At 40.5% G+C, this 26,914-nt stretch overlaps 1 protein-coding gene and 1 long non-coding RNA gene across 7 annotated transcripts; both read left to right on the top strand.

Annotated features, from left to right (window-relative positions):
- Positions 1-2,424: 2,424 nt before the first annotated feature.
- Positions 2,425-5,584, top strand: LOC148848729 (uncharacterized). 6 transcript variants are annotated; one of them, XM_088948750.1, is made up of 7 exons: positions 2,425-2,813; positions 3,500-3,907; positions 4,460-4,607; positions 4,717-4,877; positions 4,968-5,030; positions 5,140-5,208; positions 5,309-5,584. In XM_088948750.1, exons 2-7 carry the CDS (start codon positions 3,725-3,727, stop codon positions 5,378-5,380), a joined length of 696 nt encoding a protein of 231 aa, XP_088804876.1. In that variant the 5' UTR covers positions 2,425-2,813; positions 3,500-3,724; the 3' UTR covers positions 5,381-5,584. The 6 variants fall into 6 exon arrangements, with proteins under 6 accessions (XP_088804876.1, XP_088804874.1, XP_088804873.1 ...); XM_088948748.1 differs by having other exon boundaries at positions 2,443-2,813; positions 3,492-3,907; XM_088948747.1 differs by having other exon boundaries at positions 2,447-2,809.
- A 193-nt stretch (positions 5,585-5,777) lies between these two features.
- Positions 5,778-6,447, top strand: LOC148848728 (uncharacterized). The gene is made up of 2 exons (XR_016100449.1): positions 5,778-5,959; positions 6,071-6,447. It is a non-coding gene; the product is annotated as an uncharacterized LOC148848728 (long non-coding RNA).
- Positions 6,448-26,914: the final 20,467 nt, after the last annotated feature.

Raw genomic sequence — 26,914 nt, 5'->3', positions numbered from 1 at the left:
GGTGGGTCCATCCTTATTTGGACACCTCAAGCCAACTTGTTTCCAGTTTACCTTATCCTTATCTTATCCCTTATCCCTTATCTTAATCTAATCTCATCTTTATCTTATCTTAAGTAATAGTGAGTTACCATTAGGAGTTTGAGTTCAAGTTGGAGTTTGAGTTTAATTAGGAACTTGCTTCTGTAATCTCTTATTTAAGGAGCTACGAATTGAAATAAAGCATTCAGTTTTCCAGCCAAGAAAAGAGTGAGGAGAGTTCGGGTGGTCTTTTGGACAAATCACCCCAAGGGAGAGTTCGGGTGGTCTCTTGGACAAATCACCCATTCAGTTTCCGCAAGAGGGTATGCACACAAGGAAAGGTGCAAGGGGAAGCAGGGCTTTCGCACCGTGGACTGACCCATGACGGGATCCTACACGTAGGACCATAACATCATTCTTGTCTCATTCAAGTTTTGGCAACTTTCCTCATATGTGGGAAAGTTATTTACCCATCTAGGAGATGGGTATCGTTTACTCGGCTAAGTGATATCCTAGAAAATAAACTTTCACTGGTCCCCACATAAATTTGAAAAAAGAACATGGGATTCTTGGTCAATGGGAACTAAAATCCCATTGACCAACTTCCCCCCTTTCAGAATCCAAAAAAAGAATGCCCCCTTAGGGTAAATTATAGGTAGGTACCTTGTACTTTGGGGGTATAATGGAAGATAGGTATCTTAAACTTTCAATTGCAACACTTGAATACCGTGAACTTTCAAAAATAAACATTTGGGTCCATCAGTTAGTATTCCGTCAAATAAACATTATATAATATAAAAAATACCCTTCTCATTTATTTTTTGAGATCATTCTATAGGATAAAATCATCACCAGAGAATGTTGTCGTTAAAAAGTTTGAATATGTTATTTGTTGTCCATGTGAGAACATCATTGTGCGGAGATGTTTGGTTACCTGAGAATGATCTTAGAAATACATGAGAATGGTACTTTTGACATTATGTAATGTTTAATTGAAGGAATACTAACAGATGATCCTAAGTGTCTATTTTTAGAGTTTAGGGTACTCAAGTGTTGCAATTGAAAGTTCATGATACCTATCTATCACTACCCCCAAAGTAAAGGGTACTTATCTGTAATTTACCCTTATACTTAAAAAAAAAATTGACAAAAACAAATAGTACAATATATCTTATGCCCCATTTGGTTCATGGGAATAGAGGGCTGGAACTGGAATTCTATTCCAACTATTTGGTTGGGTGAAATTGAAATCCCATTTGAAGGAATGGCCATTCCCTCCCCCCTATCTAAACAAAAAAGACTATAGAAATAAACCATTCCAATTCCGATTACAAACCGAACAGATATTTATTATGACCTCATCTCAAAATATCTTATAGATAGGGGTGAAACTTAAATTTGCTCAACCTGCAAATTAACATTTTACATTGCTTTGGGCTTAGGGATTTGGGCAGGTCCATTCAAATTTTAGCAAAAGCCTACCCCTCCGCCCAGGTCCATTCATATATATGAAATTTTATCTTATATATATTATATATTAGTGAAAATGCATTAACTATTACCCACTATATTTTGAAGCTTTATACTATGTCAATAATAATTTTGATAGCCTTTTTGTAAGGGTAAGGGCCCCCTCACAAGATGAGAAAACTTCCCGGAGTTAACTGGTATTATAGAAGGGACATGGCATGCAAACGCTGCGGTGATGTTTCAAATAATTCCAAGTTTCTAGCTTGAGGTTAGGTGGGGGCCCTTGTTGGATCTGCTGCTAATTGTTTCTTGCTTTACGCTATCAAAATTATTGCATACATACAGTGTAAAAATGAAATACACAACCACTCACTCCATACAATCATCATTTAATATTTATGGGGAAAAAAAAACACTGCAAAGGAATTGAATTTTAAGTCTTCCTATGGACATTTTCGTCAATTTATCTATCAAAAGGACAACAGACCAGAACGATTGATTCCATTCCAGTGTTTTTAATGTCATGATCATAAATCATAATAGGCGATCGAAACAGTCACTCGAATCAGAATATCAAATAGAAAGCATCAATGTGGGTCCCCCTGATTATTATTTTTATTAGGGCAAATTATTATTAGTATAATTTGTTGTAATAATGAGTAATGAGATCCGTCGATGTTAATGTGTGGCTCGCTGTACGCTCACATGCTTGTTGTGATTGGGTCTTCTTGATGTATTCATGTTGTCTCGTAAAATAATGCAAACACGACAAAGTTGGTTACCAACCTCCTCCTGAGTCCTGAAGTCCTGAGCCAGCCGAGCCATGACTCAATGAGCCTCAACTCTCAAATTCTTTTGTCTTTTCCAAGCCGTGCCCCGGACGATTCCTAACCGGCTAATTCCGGTCAATCAGTCAGATTGGGTTGCAAAAGGCGTGACCGTACGGCGAAGGCAGGTCGTTTCTATGGCAGTTGGTAGGCATTTAGTGTGCTGTTGCTGTTCTCAGTTAGCAGAATTCCATCTGGAAAACCAAGGTGGGGAGGGTGGGAGAGGGAGAGAGAGAGAGAGAGAGAGAGAGAGTGAGCGAGTTTCAGGCATTCGAGCTGCTGCTCGATTTTCCCTCGCATGCAATTCGGATTTTGCGTGCTGGTTTCTCGTAGATCTGCGATTCTACACTAGATTACAGCTCGAAATTCAGCTTCTCCCAGCTTGAATTTATTGTGTTGAAGGTTGTTTTCAGTGCCAGTCTACTGCATTTTGTGCGTTGTTGGTCAAATCGATGCTTTTATCTAAGAATCGGCGGATTCTGAAGAGGTGTTGTGTAAGTAAGATAATCTTTTCCTTTGTTAATTTTTGGACGCATGTGCTTCGGGGGCTTTTGATCTCGGGAATCCTTGCATTCTGTACCGAGTTTGGCTTCTAGGGTTTACTTACTCCGATCGCTTCGATTGATTTTAAGTTTCTGTCAACTTCATGGATTTGTTTATCTTCCTTGGAGCGATTTATTAGTGGAATTCTTCAAGTTGTTTAAACGGGGATGGTAAAATAAGGGATTTTGGGTTTTGGACCTTTTAGTTTTAGTTAATGGTTATTGAGGGAAATTGTGTCAGAGGTTGATGATTGTTCTTTCTTTTTCTTTCAGCTAGAATTTCCATCTGGCGAGCTTCGATTTTGTTTTGTTTCAGATATATCACATGCCATTGCTTCCACGACATGAAATTTCAGGGTTTCAATTTGAGATTTTTATGGGTTGAAAACTAATTTCAGACAAAAATAAGATGTTATTTTCACTTCCAGTTCCAAATAACTTATAAATCTCAACGCTTTTCTCTTTCTTTCTTCTTCTTTATTTCTCAATCGGATTAACTGAATCCATTTAATAGGATCAGCCAAGTCCGTGAATCGGAGGAATCATTCATGCATTTCGTTTTATGTTAAATGCAATGAAATTCCCTTGTAATAAGCATTGAAAACCTAATTGTTGTTTGTGGTTTTGTTTCAAGGGCTTCAGTTGGTGTCTTGGGTTCATTTGCGACTCAAGTTTTAGTTTTGGAAAGAACCTTCCAACTCAAAACCATGGGTTGCTGATCGGCAATTCAACCAAATCATATGATTTACCAGTTCTGAACACTGGGGGTCGGATCATGGTGGTCGAGTCATTGGCGTTACTGCTCTTCTGATCAATTGAGAATATTTCATCTGCACGGTTGGGAGCTAACACAGTAGATCAAAAAAGATGCTGGAATGTTCTTCCCGTTTCCTGTCTCCCTTCCGCGAAGAAAGCGGTGATGAAGAGTTGTCTGTGCTTCCTCGGCACACGAAAGTCATTGTTACAGGGAACAACCGGACAAAATCTGTTCTGGTGGGTCTGCAAGGGGTTGTCAAAAAGGCTGTTGGACTCGGCGGTTGGCACTGGCTGGTATTTCTTCCGATCTTTCTCTATTTTTTCATGACAGCGAGATCTGTGTATCATTCTATTTGTTCATGACTTTGTCATGCATACCTAGTTTAGGGTTTTTGCTTCCCCTTGTAATCCGGGCAATTGCTTCTTTAAATTGGCCTATGGCTTCACTGGTAACTTAGAAAGATTGCTTGGTTGAGTAATGTGGTGGGTTTCTCATAATGATAAGGATCGTAACTGGATCTATGTTTATGAAATTTCTATCAACAATTATAAATTAGGGATTTATGGGTGAGAGAAAAAAAAATAGAGTTTTTCTAATAATCATGCGGGAAATTAGTTTGAAAGGCTGAGAAAAAGAGTATTATTTGTTTTTTTTTTTTTTTTTTTCTTGTTTTTGTCATTTGATCCTTGATTTAAACTAAGCTCACGAAGATTATTAGTCTGTGCAAAGGCAGTTCAGGGTGCAAACCCATCAGTCGTTTCTTTTCATGGGTGGAGTTCAATTTAATTACCGTTTTCTGTTTATTGTGGTGGATTAGTAAACTATTATGTATACTGAAATCTCAGGTTCTAAAGAATGGGGTCGAAGTTAAGCTACAAAGAAATGCTTTAAGCGTGCTGGAACCTCCTACCGGGAATGAAGAAGATGATGAAGATAATGACTTGGATAACTCTTACAGTAGCTCGGACATGGGCGAGAAGGAGCATGATTTATGTATGTTTTACTGTTTTATTCACAAGGATGGACATGAATGAATATTGGGTTAGGTCAAACATGTTCATGTTACTTATAACGGGATTCTCCTCTAATTCTCTTTGTACAGCCAGTAGTATTGAGTTTCACAAACCAAGCAAGCCAAGAATTAGGCATGCACGGCCATGGATATCTTCATCAAAATCAACTAACCGGAGCAATTTCAGAGAAGTTCATGGGAACAGAAGCAACAGCAGAGAGGTTCAGTCAAATATTCACAAGTCTCATGTGGTAAGAATCTGAAAGCAGCAGTCAATTTTTTTTTCCCTTTTATTATTATGTAATAAGACCAGGCTTAACAAGATGAATATTTTGGATCAGAAAGTGAACTTGGCCAGACTAGGATCGAACTCATTGTGGAGATATTGTAGACGTTTTAACCTTGTGAGTTCCTTTGTTTATTTATTATTTACCAAATCACTCGGCTATGCAAAATCTTCATATCTTCTCTGGATGATAAGATTTACTTGAAAGTGGACATGTTTTACTTCAGATGAGCATGAACTCAAATCCATCCAAAGATCAAATGGTTGATGCTGTCCGAAGACACTTTTCATTGATGGTGGTTTCTCAATCCCATCCTATCTTGTATGTTTCAGTTGATCTATCTATATAATATACAAGCTGATGAGGGTTTGTTTACTTTGAAATCTTGAACACAGCAAATGAACGAAGTTGATGTCATCGAGGAATTCATACAAGCAGGCAAGAGGTTGAAAGGAGTAGACATGTAGGAGGTGATTACAGAGATAACAACTCCATGATTTCCTCGTTTGTAATATAATATATGTTTTATGTCTAACCTACAGAACAAACTCTGATTGGGCGAGCCCAATCCATCGTCTCAATTTTCTAACATTGTAATATATGGGCTATGATGAACCTTGGTTCTGTTTTTTAATTTTGAGAATCAAATTTTGAGCAAGATTGGTCTCAAATCTCAAATCTCAAATCAAAATTGTACATGTTGGGTTTGAATTGAATCGGCATTACAAAATACGAAGATATGGAGTATAGCAGATAACCAAAACGAAACAAGGGTCTACTTGTTTTATTGCTTTTGTATATCACTGAAATGATTTAGATCATGAGACAAACAGAATCATTGCTTTTGGATGTTTTTGGAAGCAGAAAACGGGCGAAGGCAATTCCCGTGGATTAGACCAATGTGTGCGGATATTTTTTCGCGGGTACTTTTGTGGAAATCGCCAGGCTGTCGGTAGGTGTCACGAGTTATGGTAGGACCTTAGACAGCTAAGGTGACGGTGACGAGTTGGGAGTGTTGGACTGAAGCGGGTATAATAGAATCCTAGGTCGTCATTCGTCAACATATCTCTCTCTCTCTTTCTTTATGTGTAGTGTGTGTGCAATAATACTTACGTGCAACAAGGTTCACCAATGACGGATTGGTCACGCTGTTTCAGGTTTTAACTTTCAAAATTCAAATTCCAGACGGACGGAGATCCTCCGAAGTCATAACAGGAAGTGATTCTCTAATCACTACAACCAATCCCAACCATGTATTAGGAACATCCCCTCATGGCGCCAATCTGAACATACATATGGGTGTGTGAGGGCATGCTGTAAAGGTACCCCCACTTCTAAGGTTTGCTGACAAGCATGGCCCCAATCATCAAATTGCTTCTTTGACTAACTTTCGAATCTGGAGCAAACAAAGCAGTTGGAGTGAGTGGTTGTTACTAACTTACTAATTAGCGTGTTGCTTGAAAAAGTGAAATTTCCCTTTTATTTCTCTGGTGTACTCTGCATTCCAAAAATATTTCGCCAACTTCTCCCATTTCCGAATATTGTTTCTGATCTCCTTTCGCCGCATTACACATAAAATATCGACGACTCAAAATTTCCTCTGCATATAGGGATTTACGGTGAATGAATAGCTTTCTCAATAAATTTTGTTTTTGGTAGTCTAAATTGAGTCGCGTCAACTCAATTGAAAAAGAAAAAAAAAAACAACAAATGGTAATCTATTTTTTTTTGTTACCAACTGGATTCCTCTTTCAATGGCATCATCTGAACTCCTTTTAAGAATTTAGACAATGCCAAAAAGTTTTTTATTTTTTAATATATTAAAGGGTTTTTAAACATACGACAGGTCAATGATATTGGATTGACAATATTTGACAATGCACATAAATATGGTATAAATTAAGTTCGTGATATATCAAAATCATATCGACTAGTTTAATAAATGTGCCAGGTTTAAGTTGACCCGCTTAAGTCGAAAATAACTTGTTTATGAACTAAGTTCTATCAGACATGTCAACTACGACGTGGAGATACCGGATACAAATTATCGGGACTGGATCTAATAGGCACATCAAAGTAATTACATTAAATAAGCACTTAATAAATATTTTGATAACCGTCAAAATGGATATTAATCATTTTCAAGGGTGGGGTGATGGTATTATAAAGGACAGGTGTTAAAAAAATTTTCAACTGCTCATCCCGACCGCAAATTACCACCCTAATGATATGTTGCCTTATGAGGTGGATGTAATAGTGTTTTTACAATGTCCCAAAGGGATCAACTATTTAAAGTCAATGATGGGTGCATGGATTAGGCCTCTAAACCGGTTGGATCATGATTGCACCCACCAACATCGGGTTGCTATTTGATTAGCAAAACCACCTAATAACTTCATTACAAAATGACAATCTTTTTTGACGCAATTACAAAATGACAATCTATGTGTTTTGGTTTTGATGAGGGGCATTTTGGTCATCCCACGCAAATACCTATGCGTGTGCGTTGTTGATGGCACAGTATCCGAGTCCACAAGATAGCTCGACAGGTTAACACGTAGCAACCGGCACCAGGTGTGCGGCTGAGCTGGGGCGAGCAAGGCCTGTTGACGACTCAAGCTCATCCAAAACCGCTCCATGCACCGTGCCCACACGAGTACCGTTACCGCGACTATGGGAATAGCTCGCCGAACTGTGCGCCACAAGACCCGCGGGCGACCTGTAACGTTGCACGAATCTAGCAACTAACACTCCAACACACCTTAAACTATGGAAATAGCTTCGCAGAAGACTCAGAGATGTTGCCTAATGGCAACTGAACCTCAGTCAAATCCATCCTAAAAGGTATGCACACAAAAGCTCTTGAACTCTCTCACATATTCTCATAGAAACCCCTATTTTGACTTAAGCATCAAAGTGTTCTCTTGGGTAATACCTACCCAGGCACTCTAATATTTCCTTCTTTACAGCTCTTCCGGCTCGGACGTACAGTTACTAGCTCGGCAGTACAACTCGGCACTGCCAGATCAGAACCTATTTCAGGCCAAATTACTAATATGAGAGAATGAGCAGATTGTGCATCATCAATTGACACCGTCTGTGGGAATGCAGCGGAAAGCTACTGTTTCTTTCTTTCATTTCTTCTCTTCTTTCATCTTCTCTGAAAAACCACCCTCAATGTCATCCTCAAACCACACTTCTGCCAATAACAACATCAATGGCCAAATCCCAACTATCACAATAGGCCAGATCGATGTTCCTTTCCCACCGGCCAAAGTACAAGACAATGCAAATATGCCACCTCTAGCCACGGATCCCACAACACCTCTCATGACAGCCGATGTGCAATAACTGAACGACCTAGTGCGGTATGTGCACACCATGACTGAGCAAATTAGGTCAAGGGAGAATAGATTCATCTTTATTGCTGGGCAGCAGTAGCAACAACAACAACAATATCAACAGCAGTGGCACCCTGTAGTGCCTAATCAGCCAATACCATGGGATGGTCAGCAGACACCGCATAATAATTAGTCGTGCAAAAATCAACAACAACCACTTAATAGCTAACGAATCCGAACCAACGATCAATAGGTCCCACACAACAACCAGGAGGTTCCAAGGAGCAGCCAGTAGCTGCCTCCTCAAAACAAGGGCCTAAATCAAGAAGACCCACCTCGCCCACGGGTATGTAGTTAGATTTAGGTCCCAAACAGAGTGGACGCAGTAGCCCAGAATGATCAGGCCCCCACATAGAGCCAAGCTAAGGTTTCTGTCAGGACCAATGTCGCCAATTCCACCAAATGCAATAGGAGGAAGAGCAAGAAGCAAACACACCACGCAGGAAGAAAGATCTAGCTTGCCTGCACTAGCAGCGAGGCCCAACACGAGGAGAATAGCATTGCGACCAGCAAGATGGTCTCCCTCTCAGAACCACCCAGTCTGATAGGTGAAACCCCACTAGCACCTGATATTCTTAAAGCACCATGTCCTAAGAACTTCCGAGCCCTAACTTTGGAGTCCTACAGGGGAAAGACAGACCCGGTGGAACATGCAAGCAACTTTCAAGCCCTTATGCTCCTTCATGGAGCAAATGATGCCAGTATGTGCATAACATTTCCTACCACCCTGAAAGAGGAAGCCTGGCTCTGGTATTCTAGGCTGACTCTTGGTTCCATAAAAAATTGGGATTAGTTCGCCAAGCTCTTCATTAACTAATTTGCTACCAGCAAGAGACACTCCAAATCAGCGACTTGCTTGTTCAACGTTGTCCAGAAGTCAAATGAGATGCTTAGGGAATATATTTGGAGGTTCAACATGGAGCGTCTACAGATCCTGGACCTGGATCCCGCTGTGCAGCTTATAGCAATAAAGAAGGGTGTGAAACATTGCAAGCTTAAATAGGAGCTCGAATTGCACCCTTCAGTCACCATGGAAAAATTTCTTGACATAGCACACCTCTTCATCAAGGTGGAGGAAGCAGTGGGGGCAGAGTCTGACACAACAGGAAAGAGAAAGTGCATTGAAGAAGAAGCGAGCACAAGTAGAACCAAGCGAAGGAGTAAGTCACCAAAGAGGAGTAGATTGCTAAGGAAAAGGCGTAGCAGCTCACCGCGCGGCAAGAGCAAGTCACCAGTCAGAGGATCAGGTTGACAATCAACAACGCCGCCGACATACACCAAAGTGTTTACCCCATTGAATACTAAGAGGAAGGAGATCTTGATGCAAATCCAGTCCAACAATTACATGAAATGGCCACCTAAGATGAGGGGGATCCTATTACTCGAAACCCAAATAAATATTGCCATTCTCACAAAGATGTTGGACATGATACTGAAAACTATTGGAATTTGAAGAATGAAATTGAAGACCTCATCAAAAGAGGCTATTTGAGGCGCTTCAACAAAGATGAATGGCAACCCAAAGCATGAACTAGTAGGGAGACGCCCTAGAGTAGCAGACAACAAAAGCCAGCTCCCCAAAACCAACAATCACAAGAGAGGCAGGTCCAAGGGACCATAAATGTAATCACCAGAGGCTCAACAGTAGCAGGCTGCACCACATCAGCAGGAAAGAATGTGGTGAGAGAATTAGAGCAAGAGGATAGCCAGTCGTGCAAGCACCCCCGAAAGGAGGAGGTAATTTATTACAAAGGATGATATACGGGGGGTCCAATACCCCCACGACGACGCCCTGGTAGTAAAGCTATTGATAAATGACTTTACAGTGAAGAGGATTTTAGTGGATTCAAGTAGCTTGGTAAACATTTTGTTCGCAGAAGCCTTCAAGAGAATGGAACTTAGTAAAGCTGATCTGCAGCCTGCTGACATACCATTGGTGGGATTTAGTGGCGAGGTAGTTTGCCCGATTGGTAGGGTAAGAGTGCCGGTTGAGGCAGGCTCGCCGCCCCACACGGTATGATTTGAACATGATTTCCTTGTGGTTGCCTCCTTGTCGCCTTACAATGCGATTTTGGAATGACCTATCCTACATGCACTACGAGCAGTAGTATCAACATATCACCTCGTGCTAAAGTTTCCAACAGACATGGGTATAGGGGTGCTACGCGGAGACCAGCTAGAATCTAGAAAATGTTATGTAGCATCCTTGAAAGCAAAGGGAAAGATTGCCACAGAGATCGACCTAGAACCACCGCTGGAAAACACAAAAGAAAGAGCTCGCCCGACTGAAGAAACCATTACAATACGGGTCTCCAAAACTGAACCTAAGAAAATGCTCTAGATTGGAGCTCACTTGAAAGAACCTCTACGATCTGAACTGGTAAGATTCTTGTTAAATAATTTAGATATTTTTGCTTGGTTAGCAATTGAAATGCCTGGCATAGACCCTAGTTTGATAACTCATAAACTTAACATTGACCCTATAGTTAGACCTGTCTGGTAGAGGAAGAGAAACCTCACCCCGAAAAGGTGGCACATAGTGGATGAGGAGGTGGGGAAGTTGCTAGCAGAAGGCTTCATAAAGGAAGTCCAATACCCAAACTGGATAGCAAATCTGGTCTTAGTAAAGAAGGCGAACGGCAAATGACAGATCTGCATAGACTTTACAGACCTGAACCAAGCTTGCCCAAAGGACATCTTCCCCTTACCTAGCATAGATCGCCTGGTGGATGCGACCTTGGGATTTGAGCTACTCAGTTTCATGGACGCCTACTTAGGTTACAACCAGATCTTGATGGATCCAGAAGACCAAGAGAAGACCGCTTTTATTATTGAAAAATGCCTGTACTGCTACAAGGTCATGCCTTTTGGTTTAAAAATGCTGGGGTGAACTTCCACCGCTTAGTCAATTTTCTTTTTAATGATTTAATTGGTAATAAAGTGGAATGTTACATGGACGACATGGTTGTAAAGACACTTTTTTTGAAGAATTTGATTTTTGATTTAAATCTTGTGTTCAATATTTTGAGAAAACATAATTTAAAATTAAACCCAAACAAGTGTGCTTTCGGTGTGACCTCAAGTAAGTTCCTGGGTTACATTGTTAGCCAACGTGGCATAGAGGAAAATCTTGAGAAGATCCAAGCTATCCTAGACATTAAACCACCCAGCTCGGTTAAGGAGACCCAAAGACTAACTGGACGAATAGCAGCCTTGAATTGATTTATGTCTAAATCGATTGGGAAATGTCTTCCTTTCTTCAAGGCTATAAAGAAAAACCAATCTTTCAAGTGGATGGAGGAGTGCCAGCTTTCCTTTGATGAGCTAAAGTAGTACCTCAGCTCGCCACCTCTATTGACCAGGCTAGAGATTGGGAGACAAGCTTAAACTTTACCTTTCTATGAGTGACAAGGTAGTTAGCTCAGTCCTTGTAAGAGAAGTAGACAAAGTGCAGCGACCAATGTACTATGCAAGCAAGGTTCTCTACGTCACTGAAACAAGGTACCCCAATATAGAGAAGCTCGCCTTTGCATTGGTTCTATCCGCCTGAAAGCTAAGGCCCTATTTCCAGGTCCACACCATGTGGTACTAACCGATCGACCTCTGAAACAAGTCCTTCATAAACCTGAGGTCTCGGGGAGACTTATCAAGTGGGCAATCAAGCTCAGTGAATATGATATCCGGTATGAACTGTGAATAGCGATAAATGCACAGGTCCTAGCAAATTTCATTGCCGAGTGTACCTTTAGCTCGTCATCGCCCGAATCGACAGAGCTGGAAGCAGAAGCTTTGTCCAATGCAGCACCTCCTCTAGCTTGTGAGACAACAAGTAGGGATGAGGAGCCCTGGATACTCCATGTGGACGTCTCATCCAACCAGGACGGCTCAGAAAGGTTATAGTACCCGAGCCCAGCGTAGGAAAGCTTTGCCCAAATTGGGAAGTCCCCTACAGAGTTTCTAAAACCATAGGTGGGAATGCGTACGAGCTCAAAACACATGATGGGAGGGAAGTGCCTCAGGCTTAGAATGTGGACAACTTGCATAGATATTATCTCTAATAAAATGTGTTTCAAGCTGCGAGCTAGCCAGAATCATCTAATATCATGGATCGACATTTCAACAACAGAAGCGAGCTTAACAACACTAGTGAGACTAGGAAGAGGTACTATGAGGAACAATTAATTTTTATTAGTAAAGAAAGAGAAAAAGAAAAAGAAAGGGAAAGTTTGATAAGTTCGACCAATGCAAAGCCCCTGAAATCTTACAGGAGCACGAAGCCCCCGGAACGGTACAGAAGACCACCAACACTACCACAAAATTGTCGACCGAGGTGGAGAGTAGACTACTCATCACCACTGATGTCATCCCGAGCCTCCTAGTTGCCTTCTTGCTTGACCCCTTCTTCGCTATCTTCCTCCTCCTCATCCTCTAGGGTCATAGGCTCCTCGTCCACCTATGTGACGAGCTCAAGCGAGACCTTTTGTATAGTGACAAAGCTGACATCAAGATCAGGGAACAAGGACTTGAGATAGCGATGACACAGCTTGAACCTCTCTTCATCAAGGGGATACTATCCACCACCCGTTGCTTTTCGAACTTAGGAGACTGCATGTAAGAACCAATGGCCTCCTCCCTAGCTCACTTAGCTCCCGGGCACACTTCAACTGCGACTCACTAAGCTCACGCTGGGACTGGGTTTGCATTATATAGGCGCTGACACTTGATAACTCTACATTTTGATGCCTTAAGGGCATCAATTTAGGGATGTTTTCGGCCTTAGAATAGTCAAAATGTGCCCCTTTCCCAATTAAATGCAATGTTGTAGCCTCTAAGGGCCTCTGTGCAAATTTTGGGAAAAACTAGGAAGTTTCATGGCTGAAATACAGATTTTGGGAAGCTAGTGTGAAGTCCAGTTGAGAGAGGGGGTGTTTTTGTGAAAAACAGAAAGCAAGAGGGTGCTTCCTAGCTGCTAAACCCAGTTTGGCGCCCCTCTTGCTGTATTAGCATGCTCCCCACGCCTTAGCAAACCCTAGGGCGCTTTTTAACCCATTTTTTTCACTCTTAACAAACCTAGCCGCCCCTAACTGCTAAATCCTCACCTTCCATCCCTTCTAATCTCCACCATCCATTCTAGGGCACTCTCTTTTTAGCATTCTAACCCTAGAAGCCACCTAAATTCTAATCTTCACCATTCAGCCTTTAGTCATTAAATCTCAGCCTTACATAATATTTGGTGCCCTCTCCTTCTCTTTTCAGCCTTAGGATCATCACTGAACCATCCTAACCCTTCATTAGAAACCCTAGGGCACCCATATATTTGCTAAAATCCAGCTTCCGCCCCCCTCTTTCTCTCTAATCCCAATTGTATCCACCCTTCTCTATAAAAAGGACCTAAAGGCTTCTGAGAAAGGGTTGGATTCTGCCCTCAAGTAAAACGAAAGGCTGATCTTAAGAAGTTCAAGGGTAGAGGAAGAGGAGGATGCTCAAGCAAGAGGAGGGGTTCCTACTTGCAGTTTGCCAACACCATTACTGCCACCTCCGAAATCAGATCCCAACCACTTTTACTTTATTTTAGTTTTAATTTTAGTTCTTTAAATTCTAGTTTCGTTATTTACTTTTTGCAATTTATTTTCATTTCGTTTGATCTTCATTTTATTTTTTGCAGATCTGCAATTTGGCCAGGTAAGACAGAAGGCCTAACTCGAGAAGTTTGAGGGTCAAAGGAGTGATCTGGAGACTGCTACCTTTGATCGGAATTTAGAGGGCCCGTATGAGAAGATAAAAATTAAAAAAGAATAAAAGGAGTAGGAAGACCCTAAGTTGGGGGGGGGGGAGAAGAAATAAGAAAGGAAAACTTAGAAGAAGAGCCCATAATGAACCAACCATAAATTCCCTTTTCAACTGCACTCACAGTCGGGTTGGTGCGAAAGAAGAAAGAGACTCGCAACGAGGAGAACAGGGAAGTCCATTATGGTCATTATTCTGTTTGTCCTAGTGTAATGAATGCCATGTGTGTTGTTTGGGTACTTGGTGTTTAAATGATGATGGTGAGTGTGTCATTATATGCAAATGAATGCACCGTTGTGTCCCATTTTTTGGAGAGTGGATCTATAAGTTGTTTTATACTACTCTTCGCAACGATTCATCTGAGTGCATCTATTCGGCTTCCTTGCTACTGGGTTGTAGTTATCGGTATGTGGAGTGGGTTGTCCTTTAAAAGGTGCGGTATGTCTCATTGGTTTTCGTCTTGCCTACTTGCTCCTGTCTTCTTGTTGTGCTTGTAGTGTTTTCCTCTATATTCTATGTTCGGTGATGGCTCTTAATCAGCGTAGAGCACAGAGAGAGAGACTGGGGTTCCTAATGTCCCTCGCGTGATGGACATCAGCATGGCTGTTGGTTCCACAGTGTTGTCTCTAACAGAGTCATCACTTAAAAGGTTAGCAAGTAATTTGGAACTCACGTTGGCCTGTGGGCTACTGGAGAAATACTATGATGAGAATGACATAGCCCCTTTTGGGTATGAGGCCGTGGGCTGCATTCTCATCTATGGCGTTCGTTCGCACAACAGATTCATGGTGACAAAATCTGTGGTTGAGTTTGTGGTGGCTATTATCCAAGGTGGGTGGTTGCCTCCCTTCGAGCTTCCCTCCGTCGTCATCAGTCCTATGTTGAATACGCTTGCGACGATGATGCGTGATATTATGAACCTTCCTTTTGATCAATTGTTGATAACTTTGTATTTTAATGCCATAAGGTCATCATTTCAGGGGTATTTTAGACCTTAGACTAGCTAATCTGTACCCTTTTTTCAGTTAAATTTAATACTATGACCTTTGAGGGTCCCTATACAAATTCTGGTAAAATTTGTGAAAATTACAGAGTTTCCTATAGATTTTGGGAAGCTGGTGGAATTCCAATTGAGAGAATGGGTGTTTTTATGAAAAATTGAGCACAGGAGGGCACTTCCTATCTGTTGAACCCAGATAGGCACCTTTCCTATGAAATAACTCTCTCTTTGAAGCCCTAGGTGCCTCCCCCTCATCTCTTTATCTCCTAGCCGCCCCTAACTCTACAAATCCCCACCTTTCACTGCAACCTTTCTCTAATCTCAACCGTCCAGGCCTTAGCAGCCCCTTATACCCTTAGATCTCTCCCTAGACAACATCCTAACCTTATACCTCACTCCTTAAACCTCAACTAGTCATGTTAGGGTGCCACATCACACCAACCAATTACATTTCTCCAGCTATAGGTGCCCAAATCTGCGCCCTCTCCTTCTCTTCTCAGCCTTGGGTTCACCTTAGAACAATCCTAACCTTCCATTCTCAACCCTTGGGCACCATATTTCTAAAAAACCCAACTTCCGCCCCTCTCTTTCTCTCTAATTCCAAACCTATCCCTCTTTCTTTGTAAAAAGGACTCAAGGGGTCTTTAATACTTTGAGAGTCATCTTTAATACTTTGTCCCCTTCTTTGAAATTTATAGGTCTCAAGTGTCTGTTGAAATTGTTGGCTAGGGCTTGCTTGTACTTGCTCTACTTTTGTGATGTTGCATCTCTAGCTTCGTCGACTACCTCGAGTATGTTTGCAAGTAATGAATCTAAGTCCTCTGGCCTAATCTTCTTACCCATCGTGAAAGCTATCTTGGCGGATACAACTCTTATCTTTGCTAGATGCACTACTTCTTGACCGTAGACTAAGTAGTAGGGCATTGCTTATGTACTCTTTTTGATAGATGTGCGATAAGCCTAAAGGGTTTTCGATAACTTTTCTGCCCAATCCTTTTGATTTTCAACCACTGTTTTGCTCAACATCCTTAGTAGAGTCTTATTTGTGGCCTTTGCCTAACCATTTCCCTGGGGGTAATATGTTGTGGATGTTTCTAATCTTGCACTGTACTTCCTTAGGAGGTCACGAACTTCTTGGTTTTTGATGGATAGGCCGTTGTTTGTCAATATCTGCATTGGTACTCTGAATCTATGGACTACGTTTTGTCTTAGAAAGTTTGCTATGTTGGCTGCACAGATTTGTTGCAAGGGTATGGCTTTTGCCCATTTAGTGAAATAATATGTGGATATGATGATGGAACAGTACCCTCTAGAAGGCGGGTGTATTTTGCCTATTAGGACAACCCCCAAGTGTGGAATGGCAATGGTGTGATGATTGGGTGAAGGCTGTTGGCAAGCTTATGGATCCTTTCACCGTAGATTTGGCACTTGTGGCATCTGCGTACATGCCGCTACGTATCTTCCATCATGGTCGGCCAGTAGAACCCTAAGTGTAGTATGTGATTGTGTAGCGCCAATTTCTCTTAATGAGGTACAGGATTGGAACTATGGGCTGCTTCCAGCATTTCATCGATTTCATCGCCAACTAGACATCGCAAAGGTTTTCTTGTGTGTGATTTCCTATACAATACTCCATCTTGGAGGTAGAATCGCTTGACTTTGGACAATAGCTTCCTCCTTAATGCAATGTTAATGGGCAATGTGTGCTCCTGCAGATAGTCTATGTACATTCTCCTCTAGTCTTTTTCACAGACTACTAGACATTCTCTGCCATCCATCTGTGGGATGCATTTATCATATTCTCTTTGTACCTTGGTAGAATCCCACTTCATCGTAGGCCAGTAACACCCTAACCTTTGCAATATATGGAATAGGGTGCTTGTGACATCTCCACAACTGGCCTTGTCCTTACAACGTCTAATTCTTTGTGGTATAGCACCCCGTTCATCAGTTGGTACTTTGCGATTAACTTGATGTCTTATGTCCCTATGGTCTGACTTTTTAGTTTTTGTATCACTTCGTGTCTCCATTCATCCATTTCTATTTTATGCTCCTCTTCCACTCGGTTCTTCAAGGTGAAAATCGATTGTTTGTCGACTAATTGGATAGTGATATCTATTGGCTCTGGGCTAGCTTGCATCTTGGTCCCTGAGGAAGCTAATGCATCAACAAACCTGTTTTTAGCTCTATTTTGGTGTTTGAAGTCTATGTCTAGGTTCTAGATTAGCTTCTGGATCAGGGTCCTATATGGTAGAATAGTTAGTTATTTCATCGTCGTGCTTCCGATCACCAGTTTAGCATTGCCAATTACCTTTATCTTCTTTGCGTCGGCTTCTATTGCTTTGATCAGACCAAGGACCAATGCTTCATACTCTGTTATGTTGTGTGAACAGGGGAACTAAAGTTTGAAGGAGTAGGCAGAGGTTTGTCCATTAGGCAAGGTTAGGGTTACTCCAGCACCGTCCGAGGTGCTCATACTACTCCCGTCGAAGGTTAGGACCCACTCTCTACTATCGGCTAGGGCGACCATTGATGTGTCTCCTGGGACCTCATCTAATATAGGAAAATTAGTATTCGATGGAAATGTGGCATAGATCCATTGCTGCCTGGCACTTGATGGCTCTGGGATGTGTGTACTCTATTGCATACTCATTGAGCTACATCGTCCATTTGTCAAATCTGCCAAAAAGGGGAGGTCTGTCCATGAAGAACTTGATTGGGTCATTTTGCACGATAAGTTTCACCTTTTGTCCTAGGACCAGGCACTGTTGCTCCATGTGGGAATAATTCTTCTTTGTTGGTTTGAGGGTTCTACTAGCGTAATAAATAGGGAGTTCCACTTTGTTATCATCCTCCTGTGCTAATAGGCATCCTATGGCCTCTATTCCTATTGCAATACATATTCTGAATTTCCACCCATCTTTGGGTGGTGACATCATTGGTGCCCTTGCCAGTGTCATTTATAATTGCTCAAAGGTTTCTTGGTTCTTTTGAGTCCATTTGAATTCAACAGATTTCTTGACTAGCTTCATTAATGGCAGCATTGCGTGCGCGAGGCCGGGGATGAAACTTCTCAAGTATGAGACTTTCCTTAGGAATGTTTTTCATTGGCATTCGTTTATTGGCGGCGGGAGGTCTAGGATGGCTTTAACCTTGCTTTCGTCTGGATGTATCCCCATCTAGTCTACCTGGTAGCCTAGAAACTTTCCCAACTGCACCCCGAATGCACATTTTAGTGGGTTCAACCTCAGCTTGAACTCTTTGCACCTCGTGAATACTTTCTTCAAAACCTCATAGTGATCCTCTCTTTTCCTTGATTTGACTACTATGTCATCTACATAACACTCGATTTCCTTGTGGATCATATCATGGAAGACGCTAGTCATCGCTCTTTAGTATGTGGCACCTGTGTTCTTTAGCTCGAAGGGCATCATCTGTAATAAAAATTTCCTCTAGGTGTCCTGAATGCTATGTGGGGTGCGTCTGTAGGATCCATGAAGATTTGATTGTATCCATTGTAAGCATCTAGGAAGGAGAAGAATTCATGTTCAACAGTTGAATCTATCAACACCTGCATGTTGGGTAGAGGGAACTCATCCTTTGGGCAGGCCTTGTTTAGGTCCCTAAAGTTGACTCAACATCTATGATAAGGTGAAATTAGTGTTTGGGTGTTGTACTATTGCTAAGGAGTTAGGTAGGAGGGTACTAACCTTAGTTGTCTGTTCTTCTTCTTCACTGGGACTATATTGGCTAGCCACTAAGGATGTGCTATAGGTATAATGAAGCCCAATTTCAAAAGACACTCAATTTCCTCTTTGATATTTAGGGTTATTTTCAGCTTAAAAATCCTCTACAACTGCTTCACTGGCTAGAATTTTGGATTTATGCACAGGGAGTGGTGGACAAGATCTAAATCTAACCCTGGCATCTAGTCGTATGACTAGGTGAATACATCCTGAAATTCTGTGAGAGAAACGTGGGTTAAACCGATTTCAAGTTCTAAGGTTTCTACGAAAAGGATACTTCCTTATCTTTTAAAAGTGTGATAAGTTTTCCTTTGTTCTCGGCTACTAGCTTGGCAGATATGTATAAGGGTTTTTTATTTGTTCCGTCGGTTGCTAGGTTGATCTCCTCTAATGCTTCCTTGATCGTGTCGATGGAATCCAGCATGCACCTCGGAGGTGCTCTGACTTCATTGCTGTATTCCAGGTATCTTCTTTCAGCTCCTGAAGTTGCTCATGTTATTAAGTGTTCTTCTAACTATTTGTTTGTGTTTAAAGGGTTGTAGTTGGATATTTTACCTTTATGTCATGCCTAGTGGTGGGAGTTTTGTGTGTGGTAAGACTGTTGCGACGTCATTTTGCGATGTTGTGAAATAGTACTGGTTGAAACATTACTCATGATTCTTATTAGAAAACTGAAATGACTAGATAAGCGTGTATTTGATATCGAGAAGAATTGATCATACATTAGATGTAGGCTGTATTTTCTTTTGAAAAAGAAAACAGGTGCTTTGCTATTATTGCATGTTGTTACTAGGCTAAACTAGATAAATTATATCATAAAGTCATACCTCGGGTATCGCCTTCTTAGTTGTTGGTGGTTCGCATCTTTAACCTCCTCGATGATGGTGTAGTAATCTTTCTTGTCACTCTTGATCATTCGGTCGCACCTACTTCTCTTCTTACATTCCTAGGTTCCTACGGGCTTGCTTTCTAGTGGGTGAGACAACTTTGGCTACCATTGTCTCGTCGTCCTCCGCTAACTCCGTGAAGTAGATGGCATCTTGTAAGTGTGTCTTACACATGTTGAACGGGGCTCTGGTGGCCAGGATCCTTATTGATCTCCCTTGGTATCTGGCTTTGATGCACTAATGGTATGTCAAGGGGATGAGGGCCAAGTTGTGTATCAATAAATACACCAAGAGAGCATGATAGGAAGTCCTTCCCGGGATTACCTGGAATTCTTGCACTATGTTGAATGGCCCGATCGCTACTTGCAGCTCGATGGATCCTTCGTTGATGGATGGGTTCCCGTTGAAGTATGTTACTTCTAATGGCAGTCCCCTGATGTCCTCTTTCCGAACGTTCATTAATTCTAGCGTGTGGATGGAGATGAGATTGATGGAACTTCCTGGGTCAACCATCGATATTCTCATATCAAAACCCCCTATTTTCGCCATGATCTATAGAGGTCTATTGTGATGGGGGTCAGCGACCAACATGTCGTCTGCTGTGAACTCAACGCTGTTGCGGTTGCGATTGTAGGGTTGTAGTGGATACCCGAATACCTCTACCAATGCTCTAATGGCCAACTTCTGTGTCGTCATGTTGGCCCCATGTTTGGTGAAGAATTGTTGTAGTTCTTCGCTCTGCTCAAGTTTCTCTATCAATGCATTGGATTGGTACTAACCGGATGCGCCAACCATGTTGATGCTACCTCCCTAGGTATGGGTTGGGAGGGGATCGGTTTCCACATGAACTGGGCCTTTCTTCATGAATTGGTCTAACTTTACCTTCTACATGAACAACTTTCTCAAAGTGAAGCAGTCCATTAGATCGTGGTGTGGTGTTTGGTGGTAGTTGCACCATCTCCCACCACGCTTGTCCCTCTCTGGGACCACTCCTGGCGGTGGTAATGGCAGGTTGATGACCCTATCCTCAACTAGCTTGTTCATTATCATGATTACCTCTTTCTTTGTGTAGGGGAAGGGGGGAGGTGGTGGTGCATTTCTCCTTCCCTATGTGTTGTCTCGCTGATACGACCTTTGTCTATCTCCTCCATTGTTCCTGGATCTTCTATTGACTGCATATGCCTCGTTCCAGTTGTATGGGGAGGTGTCCTTGACGGTTCGCATTGTCCTTTCCTTGAGGGCTGCCTCTTTGACCATCACATTGTGGCCACTGCTAGGGAGGGGTGTACTTGACAGGATAGGCTTTGTATAGGATGCGGTCGAAGTATGGTTTTTGCAGGACAACCAAATTTGATGCTTGGTTTCAGCTTTCAACCACCAATCATTGGATGTATTCTCTCAGTTCGTCTTAGCTGAGAGGGGTTTCCGTCACCGGGTCAGTGCAGGGGAAGGTATGAGGCTGGTGAGTTGGTTGGTATCCTGTTTGAGTCGAAGCTTGGTTGGCTCTATTGGACTGTTTGGGAATAGCAGGGGTCGGGTTGGCAAGCTTTGGGTTAGAGGCGTGGCATCTGGGGTTAGGGTTCGAGTTGGGGACGTTGGAGAGAGTGGCGGCAAGGGTTTGTTTAGTCGAGGTTGAATGGTTGAGCAGGATATGGAGAGCGCTTCTCATTTCTTCCTACATCTGTTCCAACCTCTTGAACCTGTCTTCAAACAATGCCTCAAACCCATAGACTTTGTTTGAGAGTATCTCAATATCGTCTTGGATGGGTGTTTCCATCTTAGGTTGGTTTTCCACCCTAAGATTGGTGTTCTCTTGAGTGTTGGCCTGCTCTTCGGGGATGGTGATGAGGTTGATCCTTCTCGAGGCGATTCTTCATGATCAAAGGCAAAACCAGAGATTCTACTGTAAGAGGGGTAAGGCTTGGTTGGAGAGCAGTCTCTTTGAAAGACAGAGAAAGGTCTCATGAGAATCTCTAGGTTAAGGATGCAGAATGGGAGAGTTGGAGCATACTCGGGAATATTGGGTGACAAGTGCTTGAGATCTGATGAATTCTAATACGAGGAGGATCTCTATTTATGGAGTAGATCCTAAGATCCTAAAAGGTAGGAGATGAGAATATTCATTCCATATCGAGAAAGGGAATATTTGATTCGTTGTCAATTATTGGGTGCACTACTGGGGTTTCGCCACACATTTCATGAGGATTTTCTTGAGAATTGGCTTTCCTTATCCTTGAGGTCCCTCATTACTTACGTGTGTTACTGCCCTTTTGCACATCATAACTAATCCTGCATGGCATCTGTGACATCATCATTTGACAGACAATGGTTGCCTGTTTTCATGTGGTGACTCACTGTGTCCTTAGCCATCATGAGATCCATGTGTATCTGGGCATATGCAGGCCTCACCATGGTCTCGGATTGGGTTCGTCCTAACCTAGGTCATGGGCAAGTTCGCGGGTTGTGAGTTCATCGCACGCTTTAGCAGGCATGGCTTCATCGCATGTTTAGGAGAGCTTGGGGCTCTAGGAAGGGCTTGGCTGCAGTTTCTTTGGGTTCTGACACTAGCTTGACTCAATGAACCACAGGTTTGTCATTATTATTGTGATATGTATTGCGAATTCGTCGCAAGGATGCTGGTGTGCTGTGGGTTCATCGTAATGTGGGGTTTAGTTGTGAGCTGCTCGTGTGCACTTTTGTGGTGTTAATCTTGATGTTTGGCATTCTGAGGGTCTGAGTGAGCCCCACAGACCTACACGTTGAAAAGTATATCCACGGACTATATTGACAAAAGACAAAATTTGGGAAACAAGCCACTGAAGCGACAATTACAAATGACAAAATGCATCCCCTTAGATATGGCATATGGTAGGAATGCAAGATTTGAATCTTAACCTGACCTATGTCACCATCTTAACAATCTCCAGATTTGAATTATTGATGAGTATGAATGCAAAATTGACTCTGTTTTTTGCCTATAAATAGACATATATAAAGAAGTATATTAGAGATTAGAATATTCTCCAAGTTTTGATTTCATTTTTTCATCTCAAAAGTGTCTTTCTAAACTTTCTTGTTATACTCCCTTTTTGCATCATACTTATGTTTCCATAACTAAGGCCATCATTACAATACCAACCTTACAGCACCAATCTAAACTCTAAAAAATTTCTATTTCCTTAGATATAAGGAAAGTTAGGAAATTGTTTTGCAAATAAAATTTAAGTTCATTTAAATATGAACCTAAAATATAGTAAGATGAGGAAACAATGCCTCTACTTATTAAGGACCACACATTAACTTTACTTGATGTGGTATTTCTACTACAATGTTCAATAGGTGGCATTGAACTGGTTTTTAAATTTTAGATTCATACAAATTATACATATTAAATAATATTTTTTAATTTATTATTTTTTGTTTACCTATATCTATTTTCATATTTTGATTATATGAATTAAGTATTATATTCACATCTAATATCGTAGCTAAACAATATAAAGGAGAAATATGTTCCCAATATTTTTTAAATTTAATTTCCATTTATTCAACAATATTGTGAAAATATTGTTCATTTCTATATTTTGAAAAACACTCACTAATTATAAATAACTGCTTAAGTAAAATAGAGGAAATTAGATAATAAATACCAAAAATATTTACATAATCCTTAAATAGTTATAAAAATTCTTTTATACAACTTCTCATTTCCCAATCAAAATATGTTATCATATTATTTGTTATTCTCTGCTTATAAAAGATTGATATAACTTCTTTACATCGTATACTAATTTCTTTCATAGCATATTTGGAATTCCATCTATGTTGGACATCCAACACAAAATTTTTAGATTTTGTTCTATATTGATGAAATAAATTTTTAAAATTTTGTTTTCTTGGACATGAATGTCTAATATACAAAATACAATTTCTAATTTTTTAACATATTCTGAAATAATCTTTAAACCATGTCATACACATAAATGTAAAAATATGACAAACCTAGTGGCAATAGTTGGATCAGTATGTGGTCATTCTAATCTAGTAAAACTTAATTTGTTTATATGTAAAATCCATTTTTCATCAATAAAATGAGCAGTTACAAAAATATAACTAATATCTATACTATATATAGAAGTGTGGATGTAGTGTAAAACTTTTTTAGACTAAAATTATCCTCTATTTCTTTTGTTTGAGAAAGGGTATAAAAGTAATTTCATTATATCTTTAATGCCAAGTTCAGTGGCTACTAAAATGTCTATATTTGTGTATTTAATCCAACTTCAATTATTATATTACACCTCATTTAATCCATTCTCATAAAGTGTTATATTTAAGCTATTAAATCCCATTTTCTCTTATTAAATCCTATATGTTTTGGTTGTTTCTATGAAATGATGTTTGAAGGGTGAAGAAAAATAAGAAATTGCATTGCTATTGCATCTTCTATATTGAGAGAATTTTCTAAGAGCAGGAGTTTGAGAAAAGAGAACTCTCTTTGTGCTTAAATCAGTTTATGTGTGAAAAACCGAGTAGGCTTTGAGGCTTATATATTTCTCATATAGTTTGAGAAACTCTTCATGTACTAAATTTGTTATTGTGTTGGTTGTCTTGCCATTGATATTATCTTGCTTGTATATGCTTATTGATGGTGTAAGATCTGGCGGCTCTCACGTGCCGAATGACTCAGATGCCAAATCGGATGTTTGCCTTATTGATGGCCGAGCTAGCTAGCCGAGCTGTGTTGTTCTACAAGAGAAAGAGTTAGAGTGTTCGGGCTGTTTGTACCTGGGGTGAGCATTTTGATGCTTAAGTCAGCGAAGAGTTCTTAGAATTCTTCAGGATTTAGAGAGTGCGAGAGCTTAATTGCGCGTACCTCTTTGGGTAGAAATGAGCCATTTATATAGGTGTGAGTGACCAGAGACCTCTAACAGCGGGTCTCATGTTCTCACAGATATGTTTCCGTTAAGTTGGGAGAGTAATGACGTTTACGTAATCTACACAGGGGACTGAGGTCTGTCTGATTAACTTTGATGCGTGCGGTGCGGGTAGGTCGGCCTAACGGTTGACTCACCAATACTCCAGAGATCCCAGACTAGCAACACATCTATGTGACAAGTCATCGAGTGTGCCCTGTAGGTTGCAAGTGGTATTTCTCATAGCTCGCCCAATTCAGAAGTAGGTCACTCCTAGCTCGGAGTCCTATTAGTTCGGCCGAGTTGAGGTACTCTAGGTTGGCCTATGCGAGGTGCTATGAGCCAACTTGTCGAGGTGATCTACTTATTCAACGCCGAAGTATCACTTAGATGCCATGTATCGTGATGTCATTCAGTGGACCAAATTACCCCTCATCACTTATATTTGCCTAGTTAAAAGCTAATTACTTGTATTTGTATTTAGTTTGTTATAACACTTGTAACCTGTTAGTGTTCTAAGAGGTGAACAGCAAGTTGTTGGTAGGGATAGTACTAAGAAAGCCTATCTAGGTGTAGTAGGCACTTGAAAACCCTATTGGGTTGTATTGGTTTGATTGCCACCGTTAGGTTTAGTTAGTGAAAATTTCAGGACGGTCCTGAGTAGAGGATGTGGGCCAGGGTTGGCTAGTCATCTCCTAAAATCCCTTTATGTGTTTTATCTTTCCTGTAATCTTTATTTTCTTATGTACTATTTTTTATTACATATTTAGTCTGTTGCATTCAAACAATAGCCTTTATATTGATTGGAATTAAATACATTTTCTATGGAAGGTTCCCTATTAGGGACAACCATTTTATCACGGTCCAACTTGGTCTGCACAAGCCTGGCTTACAAATTTTAGATTTGCACTTAGGATGTGTTTAAGCCTGGCTGAGTCCGGTCTCACAAAAGGCTTGTAAATTTTACGGTTAGGCTTGGATTTTCAAGCTCAAGATTGACTCAGTCTACATATATTTGAAACATATGTATTATATATAGGGGTACCAAACTATGGGTTATTTTTTGAAATCGAACCAATACTACTAGTTTTGAAATCACTAAATCAAAACATAACTGAATTTGGTTTTTGTAATATATATAATGCATATTATATTTTATAATATATCATATCTCTCTCTATAGATATAAATACACACCGGTTGGTTTGATTAACCATCAATTTTTAAGTTTACCGAAAATTAAATTGATCGATTTTTTATGAATGACTCTAATTTTATATATAAAATACATAAGCCTGGAATTAGGTAGATGTAGATCTCGGCTCAGGCTTATGTTTTAGGCTTGGAACCTAGGCCGATCCAAGCCTAGGCCTAGGTAGAGAAGACCGCTGCAACGAAGCCTTCTTCTCATTATATGGAATCGGCTATATGAATCCTATTTCTCCATTCCGTTTTATTCAGCCTTATATCTATCATTAAATTATGAATGCTTAAATCATTGCTTGCTTTCACCTAAATCCTTTTTAACATAAAGTCAACCACCAAAAAAAATCAACCCAACAACTTCTTTAAGTCATCCCACTAGCCTCTTCTCCATTCTTTTAAAGAAAATTTCCTAAAGGAGAATTTATTCTAAGAGAGTAGGTACAATTTTGAGCGTGTGAACGAGTGAGAGAGAGAGAGGACATTGTTTATTTGTGGTAAGCTTGTCAACAAATTTATTACTATAACATATTAAGGATTTAACATATATAGCGTTGCTCATTATGCTTCAACGTAATGATGGGCAAATTCCTTGATGCAACAAATTCTAGGTGGATGTTTGACCAGGTCAACCGATTTGACCAATTTCATCTTCAATGGGCTTGGGTTCAGGGTTCGACTCATTTTATATCTTTTAGGCTCAGTTTGGAAAGAGTATAAATACAAATTTGTAGAGTATAAAATTTTGTATTTTTGTATTATTTTAATACAGGTATCAGTTTCTAAACGGTTATAGGTGATCAGTTTTTGAATGGTTATAAGTGGGCAGTTTATGAAGTGAAGGTAAAGGATATATATGCCCTTTTTGTGCCCACTATATGCTTAGATAAGAGGAATAAAAATATCCCATGAAAATTCTAGAAAAAAAAAGTTTCCAAACAGAGCCTTAACTGTATGCACCAAAAGAGAAAATAATAAGTCATTTAATTCTGTTTTCAGCCGTTGTCAAGCAGCGCCTTATCTTTTGTTCTTTTTTCTTTTTTTCTTATTTTATTTTATTT

The sequence above is a fragment of the Nelumbo lutea genome, chromosome 6 (assembly GCF_056320005.1).
Source record: "Nelumbo lutea isolate HS-2025 chromosome 6, American lotus-T2T, whole genome shotgun sequence".
NCBI lineage: Eukaryota > Viridiplantae > Streptophyta > Magnoliopsida > Proteales > Nelumbonaceae > Nelumbo > Nelumbo lutea.
This window is presented reverse-complemented; position numbering and strand designations above follow the sequence as displayed.